Raw genomic sequence first — 24,012 nt, forward strand, 5'->3', positions numbered from 1 at the left:
CTCCATATTTGGGCATGACTGACACATAACTCCATAAGCTGGCCTGTTCTGACATCACAATGAACACTCCATATTTGGGCATGACTGACACATAACTCCATAAGCTGGCCTGTTCTGACATCACAATGAACACTCCATATTTGGGCATGACTGACACATAACTCCATAAGCTGGCCTGTTCTGACATCACAATGAACACTCCATATTTGGGCATGACTGACACATAACTCCATAAGCTGGCCTGTTCTGACATCACAATGAACACTCCATATTTGGGCATGACTGACACATAACTCCATAAGCTGGCCTGTTCTGACATCTGGACAGGCCCTGCCCAGGGTCCATATATGGAGCTGGTGGTAATTACCGCCATACCGACGGTAAGGAGGAGGACGATTACCGCGGTAACAAAAATCCCCTACCGCCCCAGCCCTAGCATCCAGTCCAGCCTACTCCAACTTGCATCGTTCCAAGTAGGCCAGTGCTGTAGAGGGCTAGAGGCTCCAACAGGCACCGCTCTAGTTAATACAAAACATGCATTAACCACTTACACCCTATTTTATACTATGCCTTTCGAAAAGCTCAAAGTGTGTTGCAACGCCACATTGTGAGTGATAGATCTACTATTTTAGAAAAGTGTTGTACGTTTACTCAAGTAACATTTTGAATACAGGCGTTTTACTTGTAACAGAGTATTTCTACACTGTGTTATTGCTACTAAATCTGAGTACTTCTCCCACCACTGGCGTTTGCGTCACATGAGACAGCCAGTGACTACTGCAGGGCTGTCCGCAGGCCACGTCACGCCACATGAGACAGCCGGTGACTACTGCAGGGCTGTCCGCAGGCCACGTCACGCCACTCACTCTAATATAGATGGGGAGCACACAGGATGACAAAGAGAATGTGATATTATTGCTGTTAAACGTTAAGATATTCCTTGCTCTGAGACAATGACGAAAGACAGGGAATTGAGGGAGGCAGTGGAAGGTTTGACATAAAACACAGGTCCTTGACTAATAATGAGCATGCAATCAGCATGCAACTGAATATGAATCAGGCTTTGTTGGATGTAAGGAGAAGTGACAAAACCTGTAAGGATCAATTCTAACACTTTGACAGTTAAACTGTCACTTGGGAATAAATCGTAAGGTGAAGGTGAGTTATTACATGTATGTCTTCCTCAAAGTAAACCAGGCCAGAAAAACACAACCACAACCAATCAGTGCCAGGGAAAAGACAAATGGACAGCTTGCATGCTTGACTTGTTGAAGACAGCTGTGTGAATGAATGCTGCAGTGGGGACTACTTTACTTATACTATATACCACCATAGAAAATCACACCTGTGTGAAGTGAGGGGCGCTACTATATTAAAGTCTAATTCATTAGGTGATGTAATGGTCATGTAAAACAAACGGTGACAAAACAAACATTAAATTCTCTTTATTGTTAATGGCATTTAATGTTTGTGTTAGGGACAAGATGACGTACATTTGCCTTTCATTGTCAATGGCGTTTTTAAAACAAACATTGAACTAAAGACAAACATTAAACCTCCTTCATTGTCAATGGCGTTTTTAAAACAAACATTGAACTAAAGATTAAATTAAACCTGTATATGGAGAGGCTAGCGCCCCTCAAAAATAAGAAACCCCCCCCCCCCCCCCCGTCTCACACCTTGCCCTGAATTGTCTGTCAAGGATGAGACTGAATTTAAACAATCTCTCAACCATGATGAGATGAAGTCGATATGCCAGTGTGAAGTCCTTGAAGAGAACAGCGCCAGACAAAATCAATGTCTCTCTCCCCCTTTCTCTCTCTCAATTCTCTCACTTATTCCCCCCTCGACACCCACGCATTTGCCCTCTCTATGCCAATACTTAATCAGCATTCAGAGCAGCGATCCTGCTGAGTGAGCACCAATAACTTTAGCTTGGATATGAAGGCACCCCAAGCAACCACCTTCTCCAGACACTGTCACTGCTACGTCACTATGTGGTCACGAGTCACGACTCTGTCAGCTGCGCTCCGTTTGGAAGAGAAGTACTTCAGGGTTCATCACGTCAAAGCCAGACCAAATTATTTGTGGTTGACCACCACAAATGTGATATGGTTCTGTGTGCCCAACACAAAAACCTCAACTCTTCAATTCATAACCAGTATGGTCATTTCGATATGAAATTATAATCCAGATTTTTGAGGGGCCCTATATACAGTTTATATATGTCCTCACACGTTTCAATATTGACAATGAAAGGGGAATTCAGGTGAAATGTTGAAATCTTGTCCCCACACACGTCTCAATATTTGCCATTGACAATGGAAGGAGAAATTAGGTCAAAATTCCGCAAAATATGACGTAAATTAAACATCACAACATTAAACGCCATTGACATTGAAGGGAAATTGTACGTCATATGTAGATGAGCAATTCGCCTAACCAATCACATCCACATGTCGGTGGGAGCGATTGGCCAATAAGGGCGCTTAAGCGCTTGGCCAGAAGATATCAAAGCTCTACTGATTGGCCAGTATGAGATGATGTACGATGACAAGAGCGCCTCTCACTTCACACGGGTGTGATTTCTTTCCCCTAATTGTCTTCTAATTGGAATATTGTTTATACAGAAAACACCCTTATTTTTTGCAGTAAATCATTGACCAACAAATTCTGTTGTGCATGGGGCTGAATATTTTGCTGTTGGACAGATAGTCCCCATCAACATAAAGTTCAACATAGTCTCTTTGGGCGGGAACCCCTTTTGGTGTTTTATTATGTTATACTTTAGCTATTTGTCTGCTATTTTTTTTAAATCGTGAAAATGTAGTGCAAATCTTTGAATATATATTCTTTCAGAGCGAACGTTTTTAACTCATATCTTTGCTTCTGGTGGGTCCTTGGAACAACATGTTTTCAGATGGGGGTCGGTGGCCAATTACATATGATTTTGGGGGTCCTTGACATGAAATATTGAGCACCACTCATATAGAAACATAGGTAGGCCTATTTCAGAAAACTATTGTCAGGATTTAGAAGACATTTTGTAGGATCGAGCTAAATGGGTTAAACAATAATGGAGCATTCTGGCTGGAAGGTGTGAATGCTGGACTGCGCCCGCTGTCACAAAAGAAAACGAACCTGGATCTGATTCTGTGTTCTCTGCAGCTCCCGCTCCTTCTCAATCTCATACAGCTAATTGGCTCCTCTGAGAGCTCATGCGTGTGCGCACGCACGCGCACACACGCGCGCGCACACACACACACACACACACACACGAAACTGATAAAAGGACCACCCACCCATCTGTGGGGCTTGCGTGTACAGGTGTGCCTGTGGACCTATTTTCCATTTTCTCTGTAGTGAGTTGATATGTCGGTGGTGGTTGCTCCCTTGCTTGATCAACACACGCTGTCGTTTGATGCAGTCATTCCCAGACACCGGCTATATGGGTCAGAGTGGGACTGTTCTTGGTCCAAAAGCCAGTTTGTCTCATTCAAATTGCTCAGCTAACCCCCACCCCAAAACACCTTTTTCATGGCAGCCATGGCAATGATGGCAACACCACACGTTTACCTTACATTTCAGGGCACCAGCTTTTGCAATATTTACCGGTATCCAACCATTAATTGGTTACTGAATTACTGTAAGACTAGACTATGTGCAGACTGCAGACCTACTCCAAATGTTTACTAGGACAACACGGCTGCCATCTTGCCAGCAAGGTGCTACCTAGGTGCAACTTCCCATAGACGGCCCATTCATCCAAAAAGAAAAGTTCTATTTAATTGTATTAAATAACGTCAAACTCACCAACATTGCAGCTGTACAAAAAGCTTGAATTATCCTCTTACTATCTGCAAAGAGTTTGTTTCTTAAAAATCCACTGTAGACATCAGTTAAGATACCTCCTGATGCCTCCTGCATTATGTGCAAATTCTAAACAGGTGGTACATATGGGCTGTTGGGTGATAGTCAACGAGCACTCCCAAACTCCAGCACTTGAAAAAAAAAGATCTGCAAGGAATTTCTTGACGGAGTAGCTCATAACATGTCTACAGTGGATTTGTATTAAACAAACACATTGCTTGATAGAAAGAGGACAATTCAAGCTTTCCATACAGCTGCAATGTTGGTGAGTTTGACGTTATTTAATACAATTCGATAGGACTGTTCTGTTTGGATGAATGGGCTGTATATAATAACTTTATAATTTATATAGCACTTTTTAAAACATGCGTTACAAAGTGCTGAACAACAGTTAAATTAATAACATAAGAATAACATAAGAATAAGATAAAACAGATTTAATGGGAAGTTGCACCTAGGTAGCACCAGCTGGCAAGATGGCAGTGTGCATATTATCAATAGCCCACATTTGAGGTTGCTCAAGCTGAATGTGAAATGTGACACTGCTGACATCCAGTTGTAGAGTCAGGGAACTGCAAGCTGGACCTTGACAGCAATGTGCTATTGCTTCAATCCAGCAATTAAATCTTTATTATAAATAGAAGAATAAAACTAGAAAAGAATCGCTGACCAAGCAGGAAGGCAATAAGCAATAAGAATGATATGCACAATAAGAGCCATAGAAACATGGAAGAGAGAACTTTGTGAAAAAAAGACCATGAAAGTGTGCGCGTGTGTGTGTGTGTGTGTGTGTGTGTGTGTGTGTGTGCGCGTGTGTGCGCGTGTGTGCGTGCGCGTGCGTGCGCGCGCGCGTGCGTGCGCGCGTGAGCTAGAGCTATCCGCATACAATCAGTTGTTGTATTGTTAACAGCAAAATCATTCAAGAAGGCAATAAGCAAATGTACTTTGAGCCCTGAAATGACTTTTTTTATTTTCAGGACTGCGTGGTCCTTTAATAATACAAGTTAAGCCATGAGTTATGAGCTTGTAGATCGGCTATTTTTGACGCAGCACACTGTACGAAGGAGTATAGGCATTAGGCAGTTTACTCGGACCCTCATATCCAACAATTTCATGGTTTATATTGTTGGATATTCATCGTTAGGAGCCCAGTGTGCAGGGTCTAATGTCACCACTAGGCCCAAATGTTTGAGGCTCCACCTGACAAGTGCAGCTAAACACCAGCATGTATACTCAAAATTGTTTCACAGGAAAAGGAGAAATGTATTTAGCCTATTGATTGTAGTGTAGATTGTGGGGTACCAGGGTCTGCCAACTTCCATGACTACCATCACAGAAGGAGCTGAAGGACAATAGTGCAGTACTGCACTGATTCATATCCACAGAACTGGGACCATAACTTCACCCTGTTCTTTGCTTTAATGCCCACTAGGGGGGGTGATAGCATATGCTAGCTGAAGCATGCGCCACCTGAGCAGTGGTGCAAGATGTTTTCAGACTTTTTAATCTGCAGTGTTGGGTTAAACTACATGTAGCTGACCCAACACTGCTATTTTGTTACATTTGTTTTAAAGAGAAAACGAATATTGCCTTATTGTATTATAATTATTGCGCACATTCATTTGTTGATAATGTTTCCCCATCCCCTGGATCAAAATAGTCTCATTGTAATCTATAATAAGCAAGTAGCCGGTTCCCAAGCCATATGGTCCATAGGGCAGGAATCTATCTCCCAGCTGTTTCCGTAGTGTGAGGCATCTTGATGTACAAGTACATCCACCAGTTGATTGTACTGTACACCCCCTGGACATATAGTAGTATAACACTTCCTAATACCTATAATCACATTCTGTTAACTTTTTTAAAACTTTTATACTTAGTATCGTTATTTAATTATTTACTTTTTTACTTATGTGTATTGTGGAGTATATACCTAAGTATAAACCTAAGTTTTTCACAATGCTGTACCTGTACATCTGTGTGACAATAAACACCTTGAACCTTGTCTCGTCCCTACCTCTTCGACCTCCTCATGTCCCCTCCCACTCCCTCAGGTCTGATGATGCCAACCTCCTTGAGGTAGCCAGAACCAAGTACCACCTGGGGCGATACCATGTATCACTCTGTGTGATCCCTGTTAAGGCCATTATTAATTCATACATTCTTTGACTCCAGTCTACACAAATTTCAACATCAAATTCCTCAATACAGCATGAAAGGTGTGTAGCCTAACGTTATTGGTCACAAACATTTCTCTTGCACTAGTCCATTTTTGGAGTTTCAGGAATATTAAAAGCATCATTACCGGTAGGCTATATGCCTCCTGAAGTTTTTCATTTTTGTATTGCTATAACGGCACCACAAGTGGGCTGTATTCTATTTAAACTTTTCACAACCTCTAATAATTCACCTGCCAATGAGAAAGAGGACTTATGATCGTCCTTATAGTTCTAGAGACCATAACCACACTCACCATAACTTTATAACACACATTGAGCAGACACCGAGTAGCTGCTGTAAGTTACGTAGTACATATGGAGACTAAATCAGCATAAATCATATGACTAATATGGTTATGCCCCACCATGAATCCAGTTTTACACTGTTTAGATAAGTCGTCTATGTACAAATTGAATATGATTATTACATTATCTGCAACAGAATTCCGTCCTGGTGTGCTCCATTGGACTAGAAATGGTGTGGACATTCTCATTCCCCACCCAAATTGTATAAGGTGTCAAGCAATCTGAGAACCCATCGTCAAAAAATAAGGAAAAACAGCTCACCATCTTTTCCTTTCAATCTTGAGACACTACAGGGGCTCTATTTTCATCCATACCCCTTATCCCTAAACTTTTTTGCCTTTTTTACTATTTTGAAAAACATTTTTGAATAGTTCAAAAAGGTGATCTACAAGCTCACAACGTGTCGTAGATCAGCTAGTTAAACAATGTTGTCTATAAGTGTGTCTTTAACTGCACTGCAGTGTGCATGGCTGCGCAATCACGATGGTCGATTTATTATTATTTTTTTTATTTTGTTAATATCACAATTTTAGGACACCATTGAAAATAACAGACAAATAATAGATCTACAAGCTCACAACACATTGCACTGCAATGTATTGTGAGCTTGTAGATAGGCTATTTTTTAGTGTGTAACATCACCAGACACAACAGAATGAAATGGGGACAACTCAAAGGCATGCTCTAAACCTAATCTTCAATGTCTATGACCCTAGACCCTAACTAACTGTATCTTTTACTAATTGTAATCCTAACATTAGAAATCATTTAAATTTAAATCATCCATTGCTCTTGTGAGGACCAGGAAAACGGTACTCACAATGTCTATTTCTCCAAATATAATACACTTGTGGGGACATTTGGCCCTTACAAGTATAATACTACTATTAAGTGGATTGTGTTTATGAGCTGTCCCATCAGCTTAACAGCCACCAGCCAGGGATGATGGGAAGGGATCTTGTGCAGCTGAAACTCTACCCGGAATGATTAAAGAAACCCTGACAATTGATTACCTCACACACCCACAGTGCTGGGACACAAACTGGCAGCATCAATGACAGCTCATGGCTTCGGGTGACGGGTATCACTGGGTGGTCATGCACCTTAGGCTGTGCCAATGCCAGGGTGGCTGACACCTCAACAGTTGGCTTATAAGTTATAACCCACCGCCATGCACCACATGGATGTTTTAGACCCACCACCCCAGGTTATTAGAGTTTTACATTTTTACCGCCCACCAGGAGTGCAACATGCAATCACATGATAAGCAGCCATCGCTACACTTCTTGTTCATGGATTCTCATTAGCCTACACATTGTGTTCGATTTAGTTCCAAATAGTTCAAAGCAGGTTTACTAGTTTAGTTTTTACAAAGGCTTTGCTTTAGTTTGTATTCTCTCTTTTTTTCTTTTAATTTGTCAGGGTTGAGATTCAAAAATAAAAAGAATTCTGAAATAAAAACAACAACAATAATAATCTATTCAGATAAAACTGGCACAGCTAAATCCATCCAAACACTAGGTTTATGTATGAAAATGAATGAACAGTACAATTGTGTCAATTAGTTATTTTCATCTTTCTCTCTTTTCTGTAAACTAAAATGTTCTTCCATACCTAGTTTTAGATAATTCATTAGTCTTAGTTATAAGCTCACCACCAACACGTGGCAGTACACTTCTATCCGCCTGTGAACATTGACCTCGCGGCCTGCGGTCGGTTTGTGGCCGTGTCGATTTTGACAGCAACGTTTGATTTTAGTTTTAGTCAGTCTCTTGAATAGTTTATTTAGTTTCCCATTTTAGTCACCTGGAATGTCGTAGTGTTAGTCTAGTTTTAGTTGACTAAATATCCTAAGATTTTAGTCAACTAAAATGTATTTTGGCGGGCCTTGATGCCATTGTGCACTTAAGCCTCTCCAACTGATCCAAAACGCCGCAGCTCGTCTGGTCTTCAACCAGCCAAAATTCTCACATGTCTCCCCCCTGCTCCGCTCCCTGCACTGGCTCCCAGTCGCTGCCCGCACAGAATACAAAACTCTGATGCTGGCATTCAAAGCAACCAAAGGTATGGCTCCCCCATATCTTGCAAGCATGATTGAACCCTACAAACCCTCCCGCGCACTCAGATCAGCCAACGCAGGAAAGCTGGAAGTACCCTCACTAAAAACGCCGGGACAACGCTCCACACGTCCCAAACTCTTCTCCCTTCTGGCCCCAAAACTGTGGAATGCACTCCCCGTTGCAATCAGAACTGCAGCATCACTCCCAATCTTCCGCCGTAGTCTGAAGACCCACCTTTTCAGACTCCATCATGGCCCATAGCACTTATCCTACCCCCTTAGATAGCACTTTTAGACTTAGATAGCATTTGAAACAGACTTATAGCATGTCATGTAGACAGCACAATAATTGCATTGTATGTAGTCATAGCACATCATAGTACATATGTATAGCATAGTATAGTATATATGTATATTTAATATGTATAGTGTCATTATATAGATATGTTCTAGTTACGTTCTTAGCTTACGCATGTTTCTTGATAAATGCATTTTATATATGTGATGTATTCCCATACTTTTGTTCTTGCCTAATGTAAGTCGCTCTGGATTAAGAGCGTCTGCTAAATGCCTAAATTGTAAATTGTAAATTGTAATTGTAATGACTGATACATGCAACTTGAGCCAAATTCCAATACCCAAAATCTCAGCCACTCCAGCATGGTGGTGTTAGTGTAATTAGTGACCTGCTGAAATATGTGACAATTGTGTAGATATCACATGATGTCAGTGTACGAATGTAAATCGTTGCAGTTTGTTTATTAGTAGAATTCAACCTAGCGGTATTTAGGCCACATATTTAAAGATCTCCATGTAAGTTACGTGAAGTCCACAAGATGGTCACATATTTCGGCAGGTCACCAATTTCACCATAGCATCACCATGCTGGAGTGATCGAGTGCGAGTGGCCGAGATTTTGGTTATTGGAATTTGGCCCAAGTGTAAAATGACTTATACTGGATCTCTTGTACCACTTCACATTTTTGTCTAGTTTTTATTGTCTCCACCAGGCCGAAGGCATGGGGAGAGAGTATGTTTGTCTCCACCAGGCCGAAGGCATGGGGAGAGAGTATGTTTTGCACTCCGTCCGTCCGTGTGTGTGTGTGTGTGTGTCCGTCCTTCCGTCTGTGAACAGCTAATCTCCGGCACCGTTAACCCGGTCGATGCCAAATTTTGCACACACACTCCCTGGATGCCAACGATGAACCTCTGCCCCAAAACTTCCAGAACGGCCTGTTATAGCGCCACCAGGAGGCCGCTTTGTGCAAAACAAGTTTTTGCACAGTACACCTACAGATTTTGTCCAAACATCACGCAAATTGGTACACAGTCTCTCTAGAGCCATTCAACGAAACGGCTCTTTCAGATTTCTCAGACTCCATCCTGATTGGCTAAGATTGGCTTCCAACGTTCGCAGGAGTGCTCAGTTTCAAACAAAATGCTGCAAATCATGAACACATCGTGTGATTTCCGTGAAATTTTGCACGCACATTCCCACTAGGCCGAGGAGGAAATGCCACATGAACATTTTCAACTCAGCCTCATGGTGGCGCTATAACTGGCCGAAAAGTGTTTTTACCTCTAACTGCACGGATCTGTGGATAACTTTGTATGCCAACTCCCTAGAGGCCAAGGAAAAACCTTTGCCTGGAATTTTTCACATCTTCTCTTTATAGCGCCACCAGGAGGCAGACATATGTAAAACACATTTTCTAATATTAATCATTCAGATTTTATCCAAATCGGTACACATGCTCTTCATAGTCATGTGATCAAGACGGGTTTGTTTGATTTCTCATAATCCACCCTCATTGGCTACGATTGGCTTCTAAACTTTTCAGGAGTAGCCCGCTTTGTACCCGTTTTGTACAAATCGCCACAACTACTCAACGCAGATTGTGGTGAAACTGTGCATGCATATTCCCACTAGGCTTTGGAATAAATGCCACTTGACAGTTTTCAAATCAGCCTCATGGTGGCGCTACAACAGGCCAAGCCGCGTCACACACACGTTTATATTGCTCCTAAACATTTTGCCAAACATCACACACACTCCTATACTCCTGGTGGAGACCTGTGCCCAGAAGGGCACTTTTTCTAGTTTTTGATGAAATTGTCAATATATTTATAGTCTTAGTTTTAGACATCATAGACATAGCTTAGTTTCCATTTAGTTTTCGTCAGTGAAAAAACGTAGTAGACGAGCCTTTCGTTTTTTGTCATAGTATTGGTCTACGAAATCAACACTGGTTCGTGGTAGCCTGGGCAGCATTCCTTTTTGGGTTTATGATCCGGTTGGGAGCGGATGATATCGCTACGTCATGTTGTAGTCATTGTTTTGTAGTCATCATGCAGGAACCATCAATCTGGAACGTAATTTTCCCTCAAACTGATTTTTCTCAATAAAAGCTGCAGGCTACGAGAGCTTTTATTGTTATTCTTCCGGTTTGAGGGAAAGGAAGTGCAATTTCCCAGAAATGCAAATTTTCTAGTTTAGTATGTCATGCAGTGTATGAGGAGTGGAAAAAGGAAGACAATAATCTGAAGTCAAAGAAATACAAGTTTATTTAAGTGTAAACAAAAAAACTGCATAGGAAATGTTTAAAGTCCACAGAAGACAGAGAGAGCAGCAGGTGGCCAATATATTATCGTCTCCTTTGCCTTATTTAGACTGAAGACCTGACATCTGCACTTCCACTCAGCGCAATTTGTGTGTATGTGCGTGTGTGAGCGGAGGAAGATGTTGCGGCAACTCCCCCCCCCCCACACACACACACATAAACCACACACACTCACCCAGTTTGTTAGAGACTAAGAAACACACACCCACACACACACACTGGTAGCGTGGATGTGGAAGTGCCAGCAGCAGCCATCTAAACTCAGCCGGCCACACTGGCTCACCCTGCATCTTTGGACTGTGGGGGGTAGGGGGGGTACATTCAGTGGATTTCTGCTCGACAACAAACACAGATGCAGCGCACAAACACACGCACACACACTCACAACATAACCTGCTGCCGTGAGAACTCGAGGACAGAACAAGGACAAAAATGGGCTGGCCGTTTACCCTCTGGCCAAAGACTTCACACATCTGTCAATGTTTAAAGCTGCAAAATTTGAACACGAAGGTTCACTGAATTCACCGAATATCAAAAAAATATATATTATCACTGGTGCAAAATATTTGGCACCGTCAACAATGAGTTCGGCAAACATTAATTCTGTTAAGTCTCTCTGTGACCTCAGTTCTGAATCATATCGCTACGGGCAGTTGGTTGTAGTGAGTATCAACAAGATCCCAGTCGACCCTTTTCTTCAAAAATACATTCTAAAAAGGCCAATGAGCGTCAAGTGGTGTGGAGTTTGTACTTTTTTTTTTTTTTGAAAACTAGTTAGCGAGAAGAAAAAAAAGTAATCTGGGAAAATTAAATGAAAACATTATTTTCCTTTTTTAGATTAAGAAATAATGTGTTTTATAATATACAAATGGACACAGAAAATAATCTGACTACTGAGTACTAAGAGGTAATAACAAAACAAAATCACTACATCATCACTACGGGACAAGTTTCACTGAGACACCTGCAGGGCAGGGCCACGAGAACTACCTGAGTTAATTTTTTTCCTTTCTAAATGTTCAAACTTTTTTTTTTCTTTTTTTCTCTCGTTTAGGAGTATACAATCTTTAAAAAGAGGTCTATGACCGTGTACACGTCATCTGGTGCAGTTTTGCTTTTTTTCCTCTTCAAGCCACTAGAGGCCAGAAATAAAATGGTGGACAAAACCACAGGGGCCCCAATAATAACCCGCCCCAATAATAACCCACCCAACAGGAGTGCAGCCAACCAATCACATGCTAAGCAGCCATCACTGCACTTCCTGGATTCTAAACTAGGCGGGGGGAAAAAGACCAGGCTGACTTGCTAAATTTGTGCGGGAGCAACCTAGCTTCTTCTCACAGAACAGTGAAAGAGGCCGTCTTATTTACTCTTTCTCACTGGAAATGGCATCTGGTGGGTTGTGACAGGAACCAGTGCACTTACATGTACAGCTCCCAGCAATTACGAAAGAGTCGTGCCCACAACAGGTCAAAATATGATACTATGGCAGTGGTTCTCAAAATGGGGTCCAGGGACCCTTAGAGTTCCTTGAGGGGGTTCCAAATGGAGCCTTACAGGTCTAACTCTGAGAGCGTACAACTGGCACCAAAGGGTGCCTTTGGTTCCATTTTGTACACCGAGTTATGGGGGTCTGAGAACCGCTGTACTATGGTAAATCCATAATAATCATTATTAGAGGGAACAATAGAAAACCAAGCACTAACGGAAAGGGAGAACACAAGCCATCTATTACATCTGCATTTATCACTTTTAAAAGTCTACTGCCCAAATCCAATCTCAGGAGTCAAGGCGTGGCTGGCTGAACAGGGGTTGTGCTCTGCAGAGCCTCTAGAGAAGAAGAAAATACAATCGCAAAGGTCAAAGATTAATTCCGTTCAACGCAATCTTAACGCACACATACACATCTTTGGGTATATATTTTTGATAAACCATCCCAAGATTCAGCTACCCACCCCGTCTGAGTTTTCAACACCTATCTGAGAGACGTCAGTATAATACAAGGACTTTTTAAAGCATGCAACAATGTAAAACAGAAAGGTTTTAAAATACATATCTTTTCCTCTTTAAGAGGGAAGACCTAAGGATCTTAAAGATATAATTCTGCAACTTTTAATAAAAAAAAGGAAAAAAAAGAAAATATTGTTTTGATGCAGACGTGACTGAACATTAGAGTAATACTGAAACACAGAAGCAGACAGTACTGGTGAAGCCAGGTGATGGGTTCAAAACAGCAGGGCCTATATGGACTCAAACTGGCTTGCCTTTAATGTGCTAACCTCTCCACTTTATAACGCATTGTAAAAACAGGCTTATTGTCACGCAATAGACGTTGCAATGACTCAAAACCACAGCTTGCATTGTCAAGAAAGTATTGAGTTTAGACTTGCCCCGAGGTTAAGTTTGCCAATCCTCTACAAGCAACACTGTAAATCTGTAAAGCCATGCTGTCACTGTGGAATAATGAGGGAATTGTGCTGAATTAAGAGGTAATTCTTGTGCATTCAAAGGCGGACTGGTGAAGTTATCAACTCTTTAAAAAAAAAGGAAAAAAAAGAAGGGAAAAAAGAGGCCACTCCCTCTTTTCCCCCTCCCTTGCACAGTAACAAAGTACAAGTGGAATCCACATGTTAATCATTATGAGGTAAAGCAGTGGTTCTCAAAGTGGGATCTGGGGACCCCTAGGGGTCCTTGGGAGAGTTCCAGGGGGTCCCCAGACAAATTGTAGATAGTTAAGAACCATACCATTAAAAAGGTCTGCATCTCACAGAGTGTACAAGTGGAACCTTACCAAATAGACCCCTCATGGGCCCATTTGGTTCCACTTGTACAGTCTCAGAGTTATGAGAGTCTGTGGTGGCCTAATGCAGAGGTTCTCAACCCGTGGGTCGCGACCCCTTGGGGGGTCGCCAAATTAGTTTGGGGGGTCCCCAAATTATTTAAAAAAAAAAGAAAGTTTATTTTTATTTTTTTCACGATTTTAAAAAAATAGCAGACCTACAAGCTCGTAGCACGCCACTCGGTGGCACGCTATGAGCTTGTAGATCTGCTATTTTTCAATAGCTAAATTATAACATAATGCTTAAAACACCAAAAGGGGTTCCCGCCCAAAATGGGTTAAGGTTATTGTAGCAGTCAATTTATATTGGGGGTCGGGAGGGGGCGGGGCGGGGGTCCCGAGACATTGCCAAAGCATTTCTGGGGGTCCCCGGCCAAAAAGGTTGAGAACCTCTGGCCTAATGCCTAACAAACTGGGGTGTGGGTCCTTGAAATTAAAAAGGTTGAGAACCACTGAGGTAAAGAATAATGAGGCCCAGCCCTCCTAAGTGCATCCAATCAGAGACGTATCGACACATTCTCTGATTTGCTTAACACTTATATCTATGATATAATGGTCCAATGACATTTGTCATCTACTAACTGTGTGGTCCAAGTGCCAACCCGGTTTGGCACAGAACTCTGATATCTTTATTTTTTTTATATTTTTTGGCACGATGCTCACCTCTGCAATATTTGGTTTCTTTGATGATAAAAAAGGCATAGTTTACCATGCAAGTTACAGATTCGTCCAACGCAATCTTTCTCAGGGAGCGAGGACCATAACACATCTTTGATTTTTAAACTGGAAACTGAACCACCATGAATGAGATCTTTGGTCCAACATGTATGGGAGGTTGTAGTTGACTGTTAAGGTTCGCAAGGAACGAGGTAAAGTTGTAATTCATAAATATAGGCATAACATAGGCATACAGAATGAGGTATATGAGTGTTACAACGAAGTATTCAAAGGTTAAAATGTACAGTCGGTATGCATGACATACATGAGGTATTTGACTGTTGAGGTATATGAGTAAGTGAGGTAAGATAGTCGAGATATGAGGATGTAGATCCTGATCATGTGCGGACTAGCCCTCTCCTTTGAGGGGAGTCAGTCGGCGAGTCAGAGTAGGTCCCATGATTCTTTGCTATGCTAAGGAGCGGGCTAACAAAACAATAATTGTGTAGTGCTTACGGTGGGACACATGTTCAGTTAAGAGGGGCATTTGAAACCCCACTAGATGTCTACCACAAGAGGTGGAGGATAAAGTAAGCATCCATTGCTTTTAATGACAATTAAATTGGTATGCAAAGGTTCGTCTGCGATGCTTTTTGGAGTCTTAAGGGCAGTCCAATATTGTTAAACATAGGGAACGAAAGTGAATAGCCGAAACATTTGGGGATTCTCTTTGGTGCTGTGAGACGAGGTCTTTTCTTCTATGTAACCATCTATGCAGACATACAACAAAAAGGGGTCTTCCTTCAAAGCAACATAAAACTATTTAGCTTTACATGGCATTCAACCTTGTTTCAACAAGATGCGAAAGGACTTGTGCACATCTTTTATGACCCCAGCTTTCTTTTAAATGTCTCCTTGGCTTGTTTTAAGCCTAGCATTGACAGTGTTGTCAGCTTTGGGGAGCTTTACCACTTCCCAACATCAATGATTATTCAACAAAATATATTTATGAGGAATTATTTGGTTGACTTCACTAGGCTTGTCTATAGACCTCCATCTTTAGAGGACTGGTCTACTAGCTCATAATCTGGAGATCTCTCTGGAGCCTCAATAAATAGGGCAGGGCTTTGTGATCATGCCCCTAACAGATTGGATTACATCTTAGGCCCCAGGAGCCAATCGGAGTGGCTTTCAGCCACAGTCAAGTTCCAGAGAATTGTTCACATCGACCTCTGTCGGTGTCAATCATCTCCTCTGAATGGCCAGGTGTTTACATTTCGAGGCTTCTGTTGCACAGCCCACTGCCTCGTCAACAAAAGTGTCAATTAAACATGATTAAATCTCTAACTTAAGATCACTAGATAGATCCACAAAAACATCCTCTATAAATCCTTTGGTGGGTCCTCCCTTTTGGAGGAGACAAAGCTCTCCTTGCATATTGATCTTTGTATCTTCTGTTGTTAACACAAACTGGATAGTAATGACCCAGCTTGTTTTACTTGATACATTAACATTAGTTGTAATTAATGCTGCTTCATAGGGCAGTGCACTGGGGAGACATGTTCTTTTCAGTATATGTACTGTAACAGGGCATATTTTAGGACTTATCTCAGGGATAATTCATGGGCTAATTTGAAGGATTATTTTAGGGATCATTTGAAGATCATTGCTGGGATTGTTTTCCTAATTAACTCTATCAGCAAGGAATTCCTCTCGCAAAGTCCGTATCCAGTATCCACTATGATCAATTAGCTAGTAAAGCTAGAACGAGGTGCTGAAAAATACTCATTTCAATTAATCTTAACGTGACCTGAGCTAATTCTGATTCTATTAAATTTGGCAGCACTTCAAGAACTCTACATGGGCTTTCCTGACAGTATGCACCACACAGAGGCCTAAAGAGACCAGGCCCCATGCACAAAAAAAAGAAGATCGAACAAACTAGCCTAAAACATGAAATGACACCACGGCAACACTAGCGTCCTCTCCAGCGAAACCCTTCTAATTAGAACGAATCATGCAGCCTCTACAGCGGTCTGAGTGTTGTCTCAGCAACATTCAGGAGGTTTGTTCACCTCATATTCTGACAGCACAGCAAGAATTCCATTAATCCTGTGCAAATATTAACTGAAGAGTCTATTCGTTTTGTCTCTCTTAAATATCAAAGTTTTGAGGTAGACTTTTTTTTTCTTTTTTTTCTTCTTTGTAAAACTTCACGGACTAAACCTCTGCTCGGTGACTATGAGTACATTCATAAAGAGCTAAATGAGGTAGGTATGGAGCAGAGGGTACAAGATTTCAAGAAAAGTGAGAAATTCCCTGAGATGATGAACGCAAGGAGAGCTTAGAGAGAGGGAAGAGCAGCAGAGACTGGAGGGGAAAATGGCTCTTTGTCAACTGATTATCGATTTGTAGTGGTCCCTTATATGTCACACCTACCACAGATATCTGATTTGATCAACATAAATGTAAAAATAATGATTTTTCCCTCTTCATTTCTACCTGCCCTTAATCCTCCCTTTAAACTCTCCGCCCGTTCTGTCTATTGATTCATTCTCTCTCCTCCAGTTCCTTTCCCCCTGCTTTAAAAAAAAAATGCAAAAAGGCAAATGGAGCGAGAGAACGTAGACAAAGTAGAAATAAAAGATAAACTCTTTTAGAACTTAAGGATGCGATTATTTCCAAAGTCGACAACCACGATGACACCATCGGGCGTCACGGCCACGCCAGAGGGGCGGTCCATCTGTCCAAAGCCGCTCCCCTGCGTGCCAAACTTGCATAAGAAGTTTCCGTTGGGCTCGAACACCTGGACGCGGTGGTTGCGGGAGTCGGCCACGATGATGCGATTCTCCTGGTCCACCGCGACGCCCTGGGGCCGCAGGAACTGCCCGTTCCCGGTGCCCTCGGAGCCCAGGAAGCGCGCCGACTGGCAGTCGGGCCGGATCACCAGGAGCCGGTGGTTGTTGAAGTCGGTGACCACCAGGTGGTCCTCGTGGTTGAAGGCCACGCCCCTGGGAGAGTCAAAGTGTTTCCACAGAGCCCCCTCGAAGCCGTATTTGTTGAGGAAACTGCCGTCTGGGGCAAAAAGCTGCACGCGGTGGTTTCTGGTATCCGACACGAGGATCTTACCCTCAGAGTTGACGGCCACATCCCAGGGATAGTTGAACTGCCCGTTTTTGGTGCCCTTCTCCCCGAATTTGAGCAAGAACTGCCCCTCAAAAGTAAACACCTGTCAAACAGAACACATGCCTTAGAGCCCAGTATATTGTCTGGATGAAATAATTATTGTAACTAATGGATTAGACCTACTACTAAGCTAGATAGTAGCTAATGATAAACCCTTTTCATTTGACTCTGGTAAATCAAAGAGAGGAACACAACATAAGGAAAACATTTTTAAATCGTGTGCATCAATAGAGAATAGTGTAGGTGTGCTTGAGCACGTGTTTGTTTGTAGCACGGAATGTGATGATCTGATTGGCTGATGTATGACGTATGTAAGAGTGCCCCTCACTTCACACAAGTGTGATTTTTATTTTGGACCGCCACTTTTTCCACTGTGGTGGTTCGTGAGTTAAGTTGCACTTACAGCGGAGCACCCACTGCAGGATGCAGAGGAAGCACAATGGCTTTTCTGTCCTAAGCATATGACTCTACTTTGCTGTGTGTATTCATGACCATCTCCCAAACATCCATTCAACTGATGAGGATTAAGGTGTAAATACTGTATGTATCAATATACAACAGGTAGGCCACCAATTCCGTACAATCAATTTGACTAAATAGTCAGTTAAAGAGATTGGAGGTTTAGGAGATTATTTCATTTATTTTCTTTATGTCGTGGCTTCGTAGGAGCTCTAGTCTATAGGAGTGACTGGTTGTGTGTCTGGAGCTAGTCAGAGAAATACATACAAGCCATGCCTTTATTAGACCCTGTCTTGTGTTTTCAAACAATTTATGAACACTTCATCTTGTTCTCATTAGCTTTGAACGGATCTCAACGAATATGCACAACACAACGGCGTTTGAGAAAAGAAAAGTCACACCATACTGAATGTATACAGTACCTGCACACGGTGATTGTCCTTGTCCGTCACAATGATGCGTCTCTGACTGTCACACGCGACCCCAGCTGGACGATCAAACTGACCTGGCCGAGAACCCAGAGAGCCAAACTTATGATGGAATGCACCGCAGGGCTTGAAGATCTGGTGAGAGAATGGGTTGAGTTCAGAATAAATAAAACGTGCAGGCGGTTGTCTACTCTATGCCAGATGATTAGTTTCAATCATTTAGCTGGGGGGGACCCCCTGGAGCCCTCTCAAGGACCACTGATCTATATGCCAACAGCCATCTACTCTAGAGCATACTAGAACCATAGAGTAAGACAGAGTTACGTCATTGAGGGGGCAGAAAACAGCCCAGTAACGTGGTTCATGTAACTCGTTTATCACTGTAATATAGCCTATATAGACTCCAATGCATTCCGTAAACTTCCGGTTCAGGCCTTTGTCACTAGTCGCCAATAGAAGTCTATGCAGAAGAGCCGCCATTGGACTGGCCCCATGAAGTGAACGGAGTCTTACTCTATGGCTCTGGACAGAGATCGCACACCACGCAGAGTCGCAGACGACAGCACTCGTACCTGCACACGGTTGTTGCTGCGGTCGGCCACCACCACGTAGCCCTCCTTGTCCACACCGATGCCCCAGGGACGGCACAGCTGCCCGTCGCCCTCGCCCTCGCACCCGAAGGCCGACACCTGCGAGCCCAGCGCACCGTAGCTCCGGCCCGACTTCACGGTCACCTTGAACGGGCTGCCCAGGATGTGCTGGTTGCACATGAGCACCGACACCAGGTGCTCGCCCTCGCTCTTGGGCAGGTAGCTGACCGTGTACGAGCCGTTCTGGTGGTCCGTCACGTCCGCCGCCGCCAGGTTGCCGTCCGAGGCCGACATGAAGACGGCGGAGACGGCGTCGCCGCCCGACAGCCGCGGCTCGCCGTCGTGGTCGTAGCCGGTCACGGTGAAGGAGGCGGGCTTCCCGCGGAGCGCTGTCTTCAGGCCCTCGCCGTGGGCCTTGGTGACGGGGGCGAAGGCTCCGCTGCTGATCAGGCCCATGGACTGGAGAGCGATGTAGAGTGCCTGTGGCGACCACCGTGGAATTAGTATCACACATAATGAGACCACCTACCACGACTGGCGAGCATGAATCATTTCTGCTCTTAAATATTACATATCGTTGCTGTCGCGAGGAAACCACGTAACTCCATTTTTGAGGTTTTGGATTTTTTTTTTGCATAAATAAATCAGTGCTAAAATATTGAACCAATGAAAAGTAGTAAAAAAGCACTTTGGAGAAAACCTCTTAACTCCATCAAACTGTCTGCTAAAGCAACTAACTCCCCCACCTCTCCCCCTCTCATGCAAGTAATAGACAATATATAAAGTCTGCTTTGTTTTCAAAATAAAAGGTTTTTCCATTTCCTGAAAAATGAACAGTTTGGAGTTAGATCGTCTGGTTTCTTCCCGACAGCAGAGATATACATTTCTCAACACGGGATATTCTACAGGATATTCTGTTGCAGCAACTGTGTAACCTAAGTGAGTAGATTTAGACATACTACTTTTTTCTCACGTGCCGGCCCACCAGAAATGAAACCTCTGACCTATTTCTGGGGCTTGACACATTGTGTAACCACCTCCACCCCGGCGGTGTGATACTCTTAATTGCACAGATGGGAGTGCAGTGTTGATTTCGTCGACTAAAACTATGACACAAAATGTCCGTCGACTACCTTTTTTCAGGGACAAAAACTAAATGAAAAACTAAGCTACGATATACTGACAATTTCTTCAACAAACTAGACTAAAATGTTAGGGAGGAGACTAGTGGAGAAGAGATTGAGTAAAACTAATTTTATTGAATTTTATGTTTGGTTACATGCTGAAAATAGCAGTGTGACGCGTTGTGAGCTTGTAGATTGTTGTGAGAGAGTAAAATCAGCCATTACGACATAATCAAGGGCCGCCAAAATACATTCTATACATTCTAGTCGACTAAATCAACTGTAGATTAAGTCGACTAAAATCATATAATATTTAGTCGACTAAAACCAGACTAAAACTAAAACATTTCAGGTGACTAAAATAGGACTAAAACTAAGTTTTATTCAAAAGACTATGGACTAAACTGCAATCTAAGTTTTGCTGTCAAAATCAACGCGGATGGAGTGGAGGAGTTATTCTAGTACCTGGTCTGGGGGTGTGAACATGAAGCGGTCGTCCTCCTGGGGCTGCAGAAGGCCCCTCAGGGCCTTGAGCTCGTGGATCTGGGTCAGCATGCGCTCGCGGGCCAGCAGCACGTCCAGGTGACGGCCCTCGTCCAGCACCTGGCTGACGGCCGCGATGGTGCTGTCCAACTTGGACAGGCTCTGGTGCAGCTTCTCCACCTGCAGATACAAGGACTTGGCCTTGACCTGACGGATCTTCTCCACCTGCAGGACAATGAAAAAGGGGTGGAAAGGGGGGTTAGGCTTGATGATGATTTCCCCCCTCCCCCCTCCCCCCACACAGAGGGGCAACTCATCTTCTCTAGACCAGAGCAGTGGTTTTCAACCCTTTTTACACCAAGGCCCATCATTTATTCTGCATTTGAGCCACGGACCACCATTTAATGAGATGGATAAGATTTTGTCCACAATAAGAGACAACAGGCAAACATTTTTTTTCAAAATAACAATTATTCTACATTCTCTAATTGTGTAGACTTCTTGTAAATTCAGTAATGCAATTCAACTCTTGAGAGTGTAAAATAAAACCAAATTGACCCCGACGGGTCCATTTCATTTCATTTTAAGAGTTAAAGGTCTATAAAGGTGGTTGCACACTGGACGTGTTTTTCGGAAAACCGACGGAAAAACGCAGCTAAAAATCTGAAAACGCGTCCAGTGTGCAGGGACCTTAAGGGTCCATTTGGTTACCAACTCTCCATCATTTAGCTTGGGGACCACCTGGAAGCCCCTCAAGGACCACTGATGGTCCCCGGACCACTGTTTGAAAACCACTGGTCTAGAGAGTAATCCACAGTTGTATCTTTAACAAACAAGGTAGCCTTGAGGTGCAATGCATGATGCATCAGCACCCTCTGGTGGACACATTTGCAGACAGTGACAACATTTATACAGACAGCCTCATTACAACAGTTTCGCTCTCATGTCATGTTGACGCTACTCAGCTAAAAACAATAGGAGGCACAAAATAAAATAAATAAAATAGGACGAGAGAGAGCGAGAGGGAAATGGAGAAGCATCTAGAGCAGTTCACGGGGCCAGTTTTACATCACTAAAAACCCCAGAGCTTTTCTTATCCGGTATACATTTCAAATGTAAGTGCGCACAAAGATAAAGTTACCGCACAGTCAGGGGAAAAGCAGCGCATTGAACAGCGGACAGGACCTGAGAAGAAGAGAGGCTGGAGCTTTACTTATAGCATCACCTAAACAAAAGGAACGCCACACAATAGTCCGGCTGACTCCATACGAAAGGAGAACATTTCATGGCAGGGCAGGGAGTCCTGAATGAAAAACAAAGGGGTGTCCGAAAGAGAGAGGTTCCTTTTGTTATAATCCTTCTTGTAAGCTGAACTGTAATTTGCATCTGTGGGACTAGAGTTACACTTTATGGCCACTGAGAACAAAGACCCAAAGTTAGGCTTTCTACCAGACCAGCGGTTAAGATTGAGCTCCTCAGTTGGAACTCATGCGCACAGCAAGAGAGATGGTATGTATTTCAAAGAGTTGCGGGCCACAGGCCTGAGAGAACATGGGAGAAAAGCGAGAGAGAGAAAGAGAAAAAAAAATGGAGAAAGGGGGAGCGTGAGGCGGAGAAGGGGTCGGGGGGCTTAGTGTGTGTGTAGGGTTAGGGGTGCCTGTAATGACTTTATCAGAGAGCAGAGTCAGGTTGAGGATAAAGAGTGTGTTCTGCAGCCCTATATAGGGGCATTAAAGAGGCAACATGGGTAAGTGAAAACCTCCTGAGTGACATTTTGACCCCAGCGCTTATACTGTGCGCACACACACACACACACACGGAAGCTGTCAGATCAGAGGGAGTGAGGCGTAGGGCAGGTTTTACGATGCTACCAAGCCAGCTCCAAGCGGAAGGGCAGGAATAAGGGGTTTCTTTAATGGTACATGGGAAAGACTCGGTTCAATTAATGGTTGTACCTGCCTCCCCTCATAGATTACACACACACACACACACACACACACACACACACACACACACACACACACACACACACACACACACACACACACACACACACACACACACACACACACACACACACACACACACACACACACACACACACACACACACACACACACACACACACACACACACACACACACACACACACACACACACACACACACACACACACACACACACACACACAGTATTTGACTGCGTGTGTGTTTAATTGTTGACTTTTACAGTTGCAGTGCATACGGCATGTCAAGCCTTCACACCCTTTCTCAATGAACAAATACATAAATACTTGTAACATAGCATTGGTAAGCTATTGCTATTCGATCTAGGAAACAAACTCATTTTGTAGCTCAGGGTCAAGGGACCTCAGGGGGTGGAGGCCTTTCGCTTCTAGCCCAAAACAGCCCTCTCTTTCTCTGGGTAACATTAAGCCCCCGGGGGCCCAACGTGTCCGGCTGATAATATACTACACAGCCCATTATATCTTTATTGCATTTTGGCTTTCGTCACAGTTACTAGTTTACTGGAGCTAGTTTACGCCGTCTATAACCCGACACCCCCACTCATTTCCCCTAAAATCCTAATGTAAAAATCATCTTGGGATTTTCTGAAGTGCCACCACCAACGATGGATGGGTGGCTGCCATTCATTGATCCATCATCCAGGTCATGAGTCCTGTTGCCTTGAGGCGGCTGGTCATGGGATTGCGCGCATGTCGCACACACACACACACACACACACACACACACACACACACACACACACACACACACACACACACACACACACACACACACACACACACACACACACACACACACACACACACACACACACACACACACACACACACACACACACACACACACACACACACAATATAAACAAACATTTAATGGACATCATAACCTCCCTGCATGCACCTACCGTTACATGACTGTGTCTCACATCTGAACCTAGCGTAGCTTTATGTGCAAGAATGTGTCCAGGGAGACCCATGCACGGCGTGCCAGCCATAAAACACCTTCATCTGACAAAATGCTGTCAGCGGAAATAGTGCTGGTATGATTTACAAGTTACGACCGAGCCGTTGTAGAGATAGGACAACGATGTGCAGTTGGAGGGAACGGGGCTACTGAACTGGTGAGTGGACAGAGCAATAGGCCC

General features: G+C 43.4%; 2 protein-coding genes across 4 annotated transcripts in view; both read right to left on the reverse strand.

Moving 5' to 3' along the window:
• Positions 1 to 3,948, reverse strand: part of LOC306938152 (cholecystokinin-like) — a 54,104-nt gene extending 50,156 nt beyond the window's left edge. The window contains exon 1 of one of the 3 annotated variants that reach the window (XM_079522173.1): positions 3,814 to 3,948. In XM_079522173.1, coding sequence (XP_079378299.1) covers positions 3,814 to 3,927 — 114 coding nt within the window. In that variant the 5' untranslated portion in view covers positions 3,928 to 3,948. Of the gene's footprint in view, positions 1 to 740; positions 841 to 3,813 lie in introns of those variants that run through there. The other 2 variants (XM_079522175.1, XM_079522176.1) reach the window with 2 other exon arrangements.
• Positions 3,949 to 11,001: 7,053 nt separating this feature from the next.
• trim71 (tripartite motif containing 71, E3 ubiquitin protein ligase) overlaps positions 11,002 to 24,012 on the reverse strand; it is a 42,826-nt gene continuing 29,815 nt past the window's right edge. The window contains exons 4-7 of the mRNA XM_079523437.1: positions 20,824 to 21,066; positions 19,217 to 19,714; positions 18,639 to 18,779; positions 11,002 to 17,800 (exon numbers count right to left, since the gene is read on the reverse strand). Coding sequence (XP_079379563.1) covers positions 17,228 to 17,800; positions 18,639 to 18,779; positions 19,217 to 19,714; positions 20,824 to 21,066 — 1,455 coding nt within the window. The 3' untranslated portion in view covers positions 11,002 to 17,227. The remainder of the gene's footprint in view (positions 17,801 to 18,638; positions 18,780 to 19,216; positions 19,715 to 20,823; positions 21,067 to 24,012) is intronic.

Source organism: Electrona antarctica (genome assembly GCF_951216825.1).
Source record: "Electrona antarctica genome assembly, chromosome: 15".
In the NCBI taxonomy this organism is placed as follows: domain Eukaryota; kingdom Metazoa; phylum Chordata; class Actinopteri; order Myctophiformes; family Myctophidae; genus Electrona; species Electrona antarctica.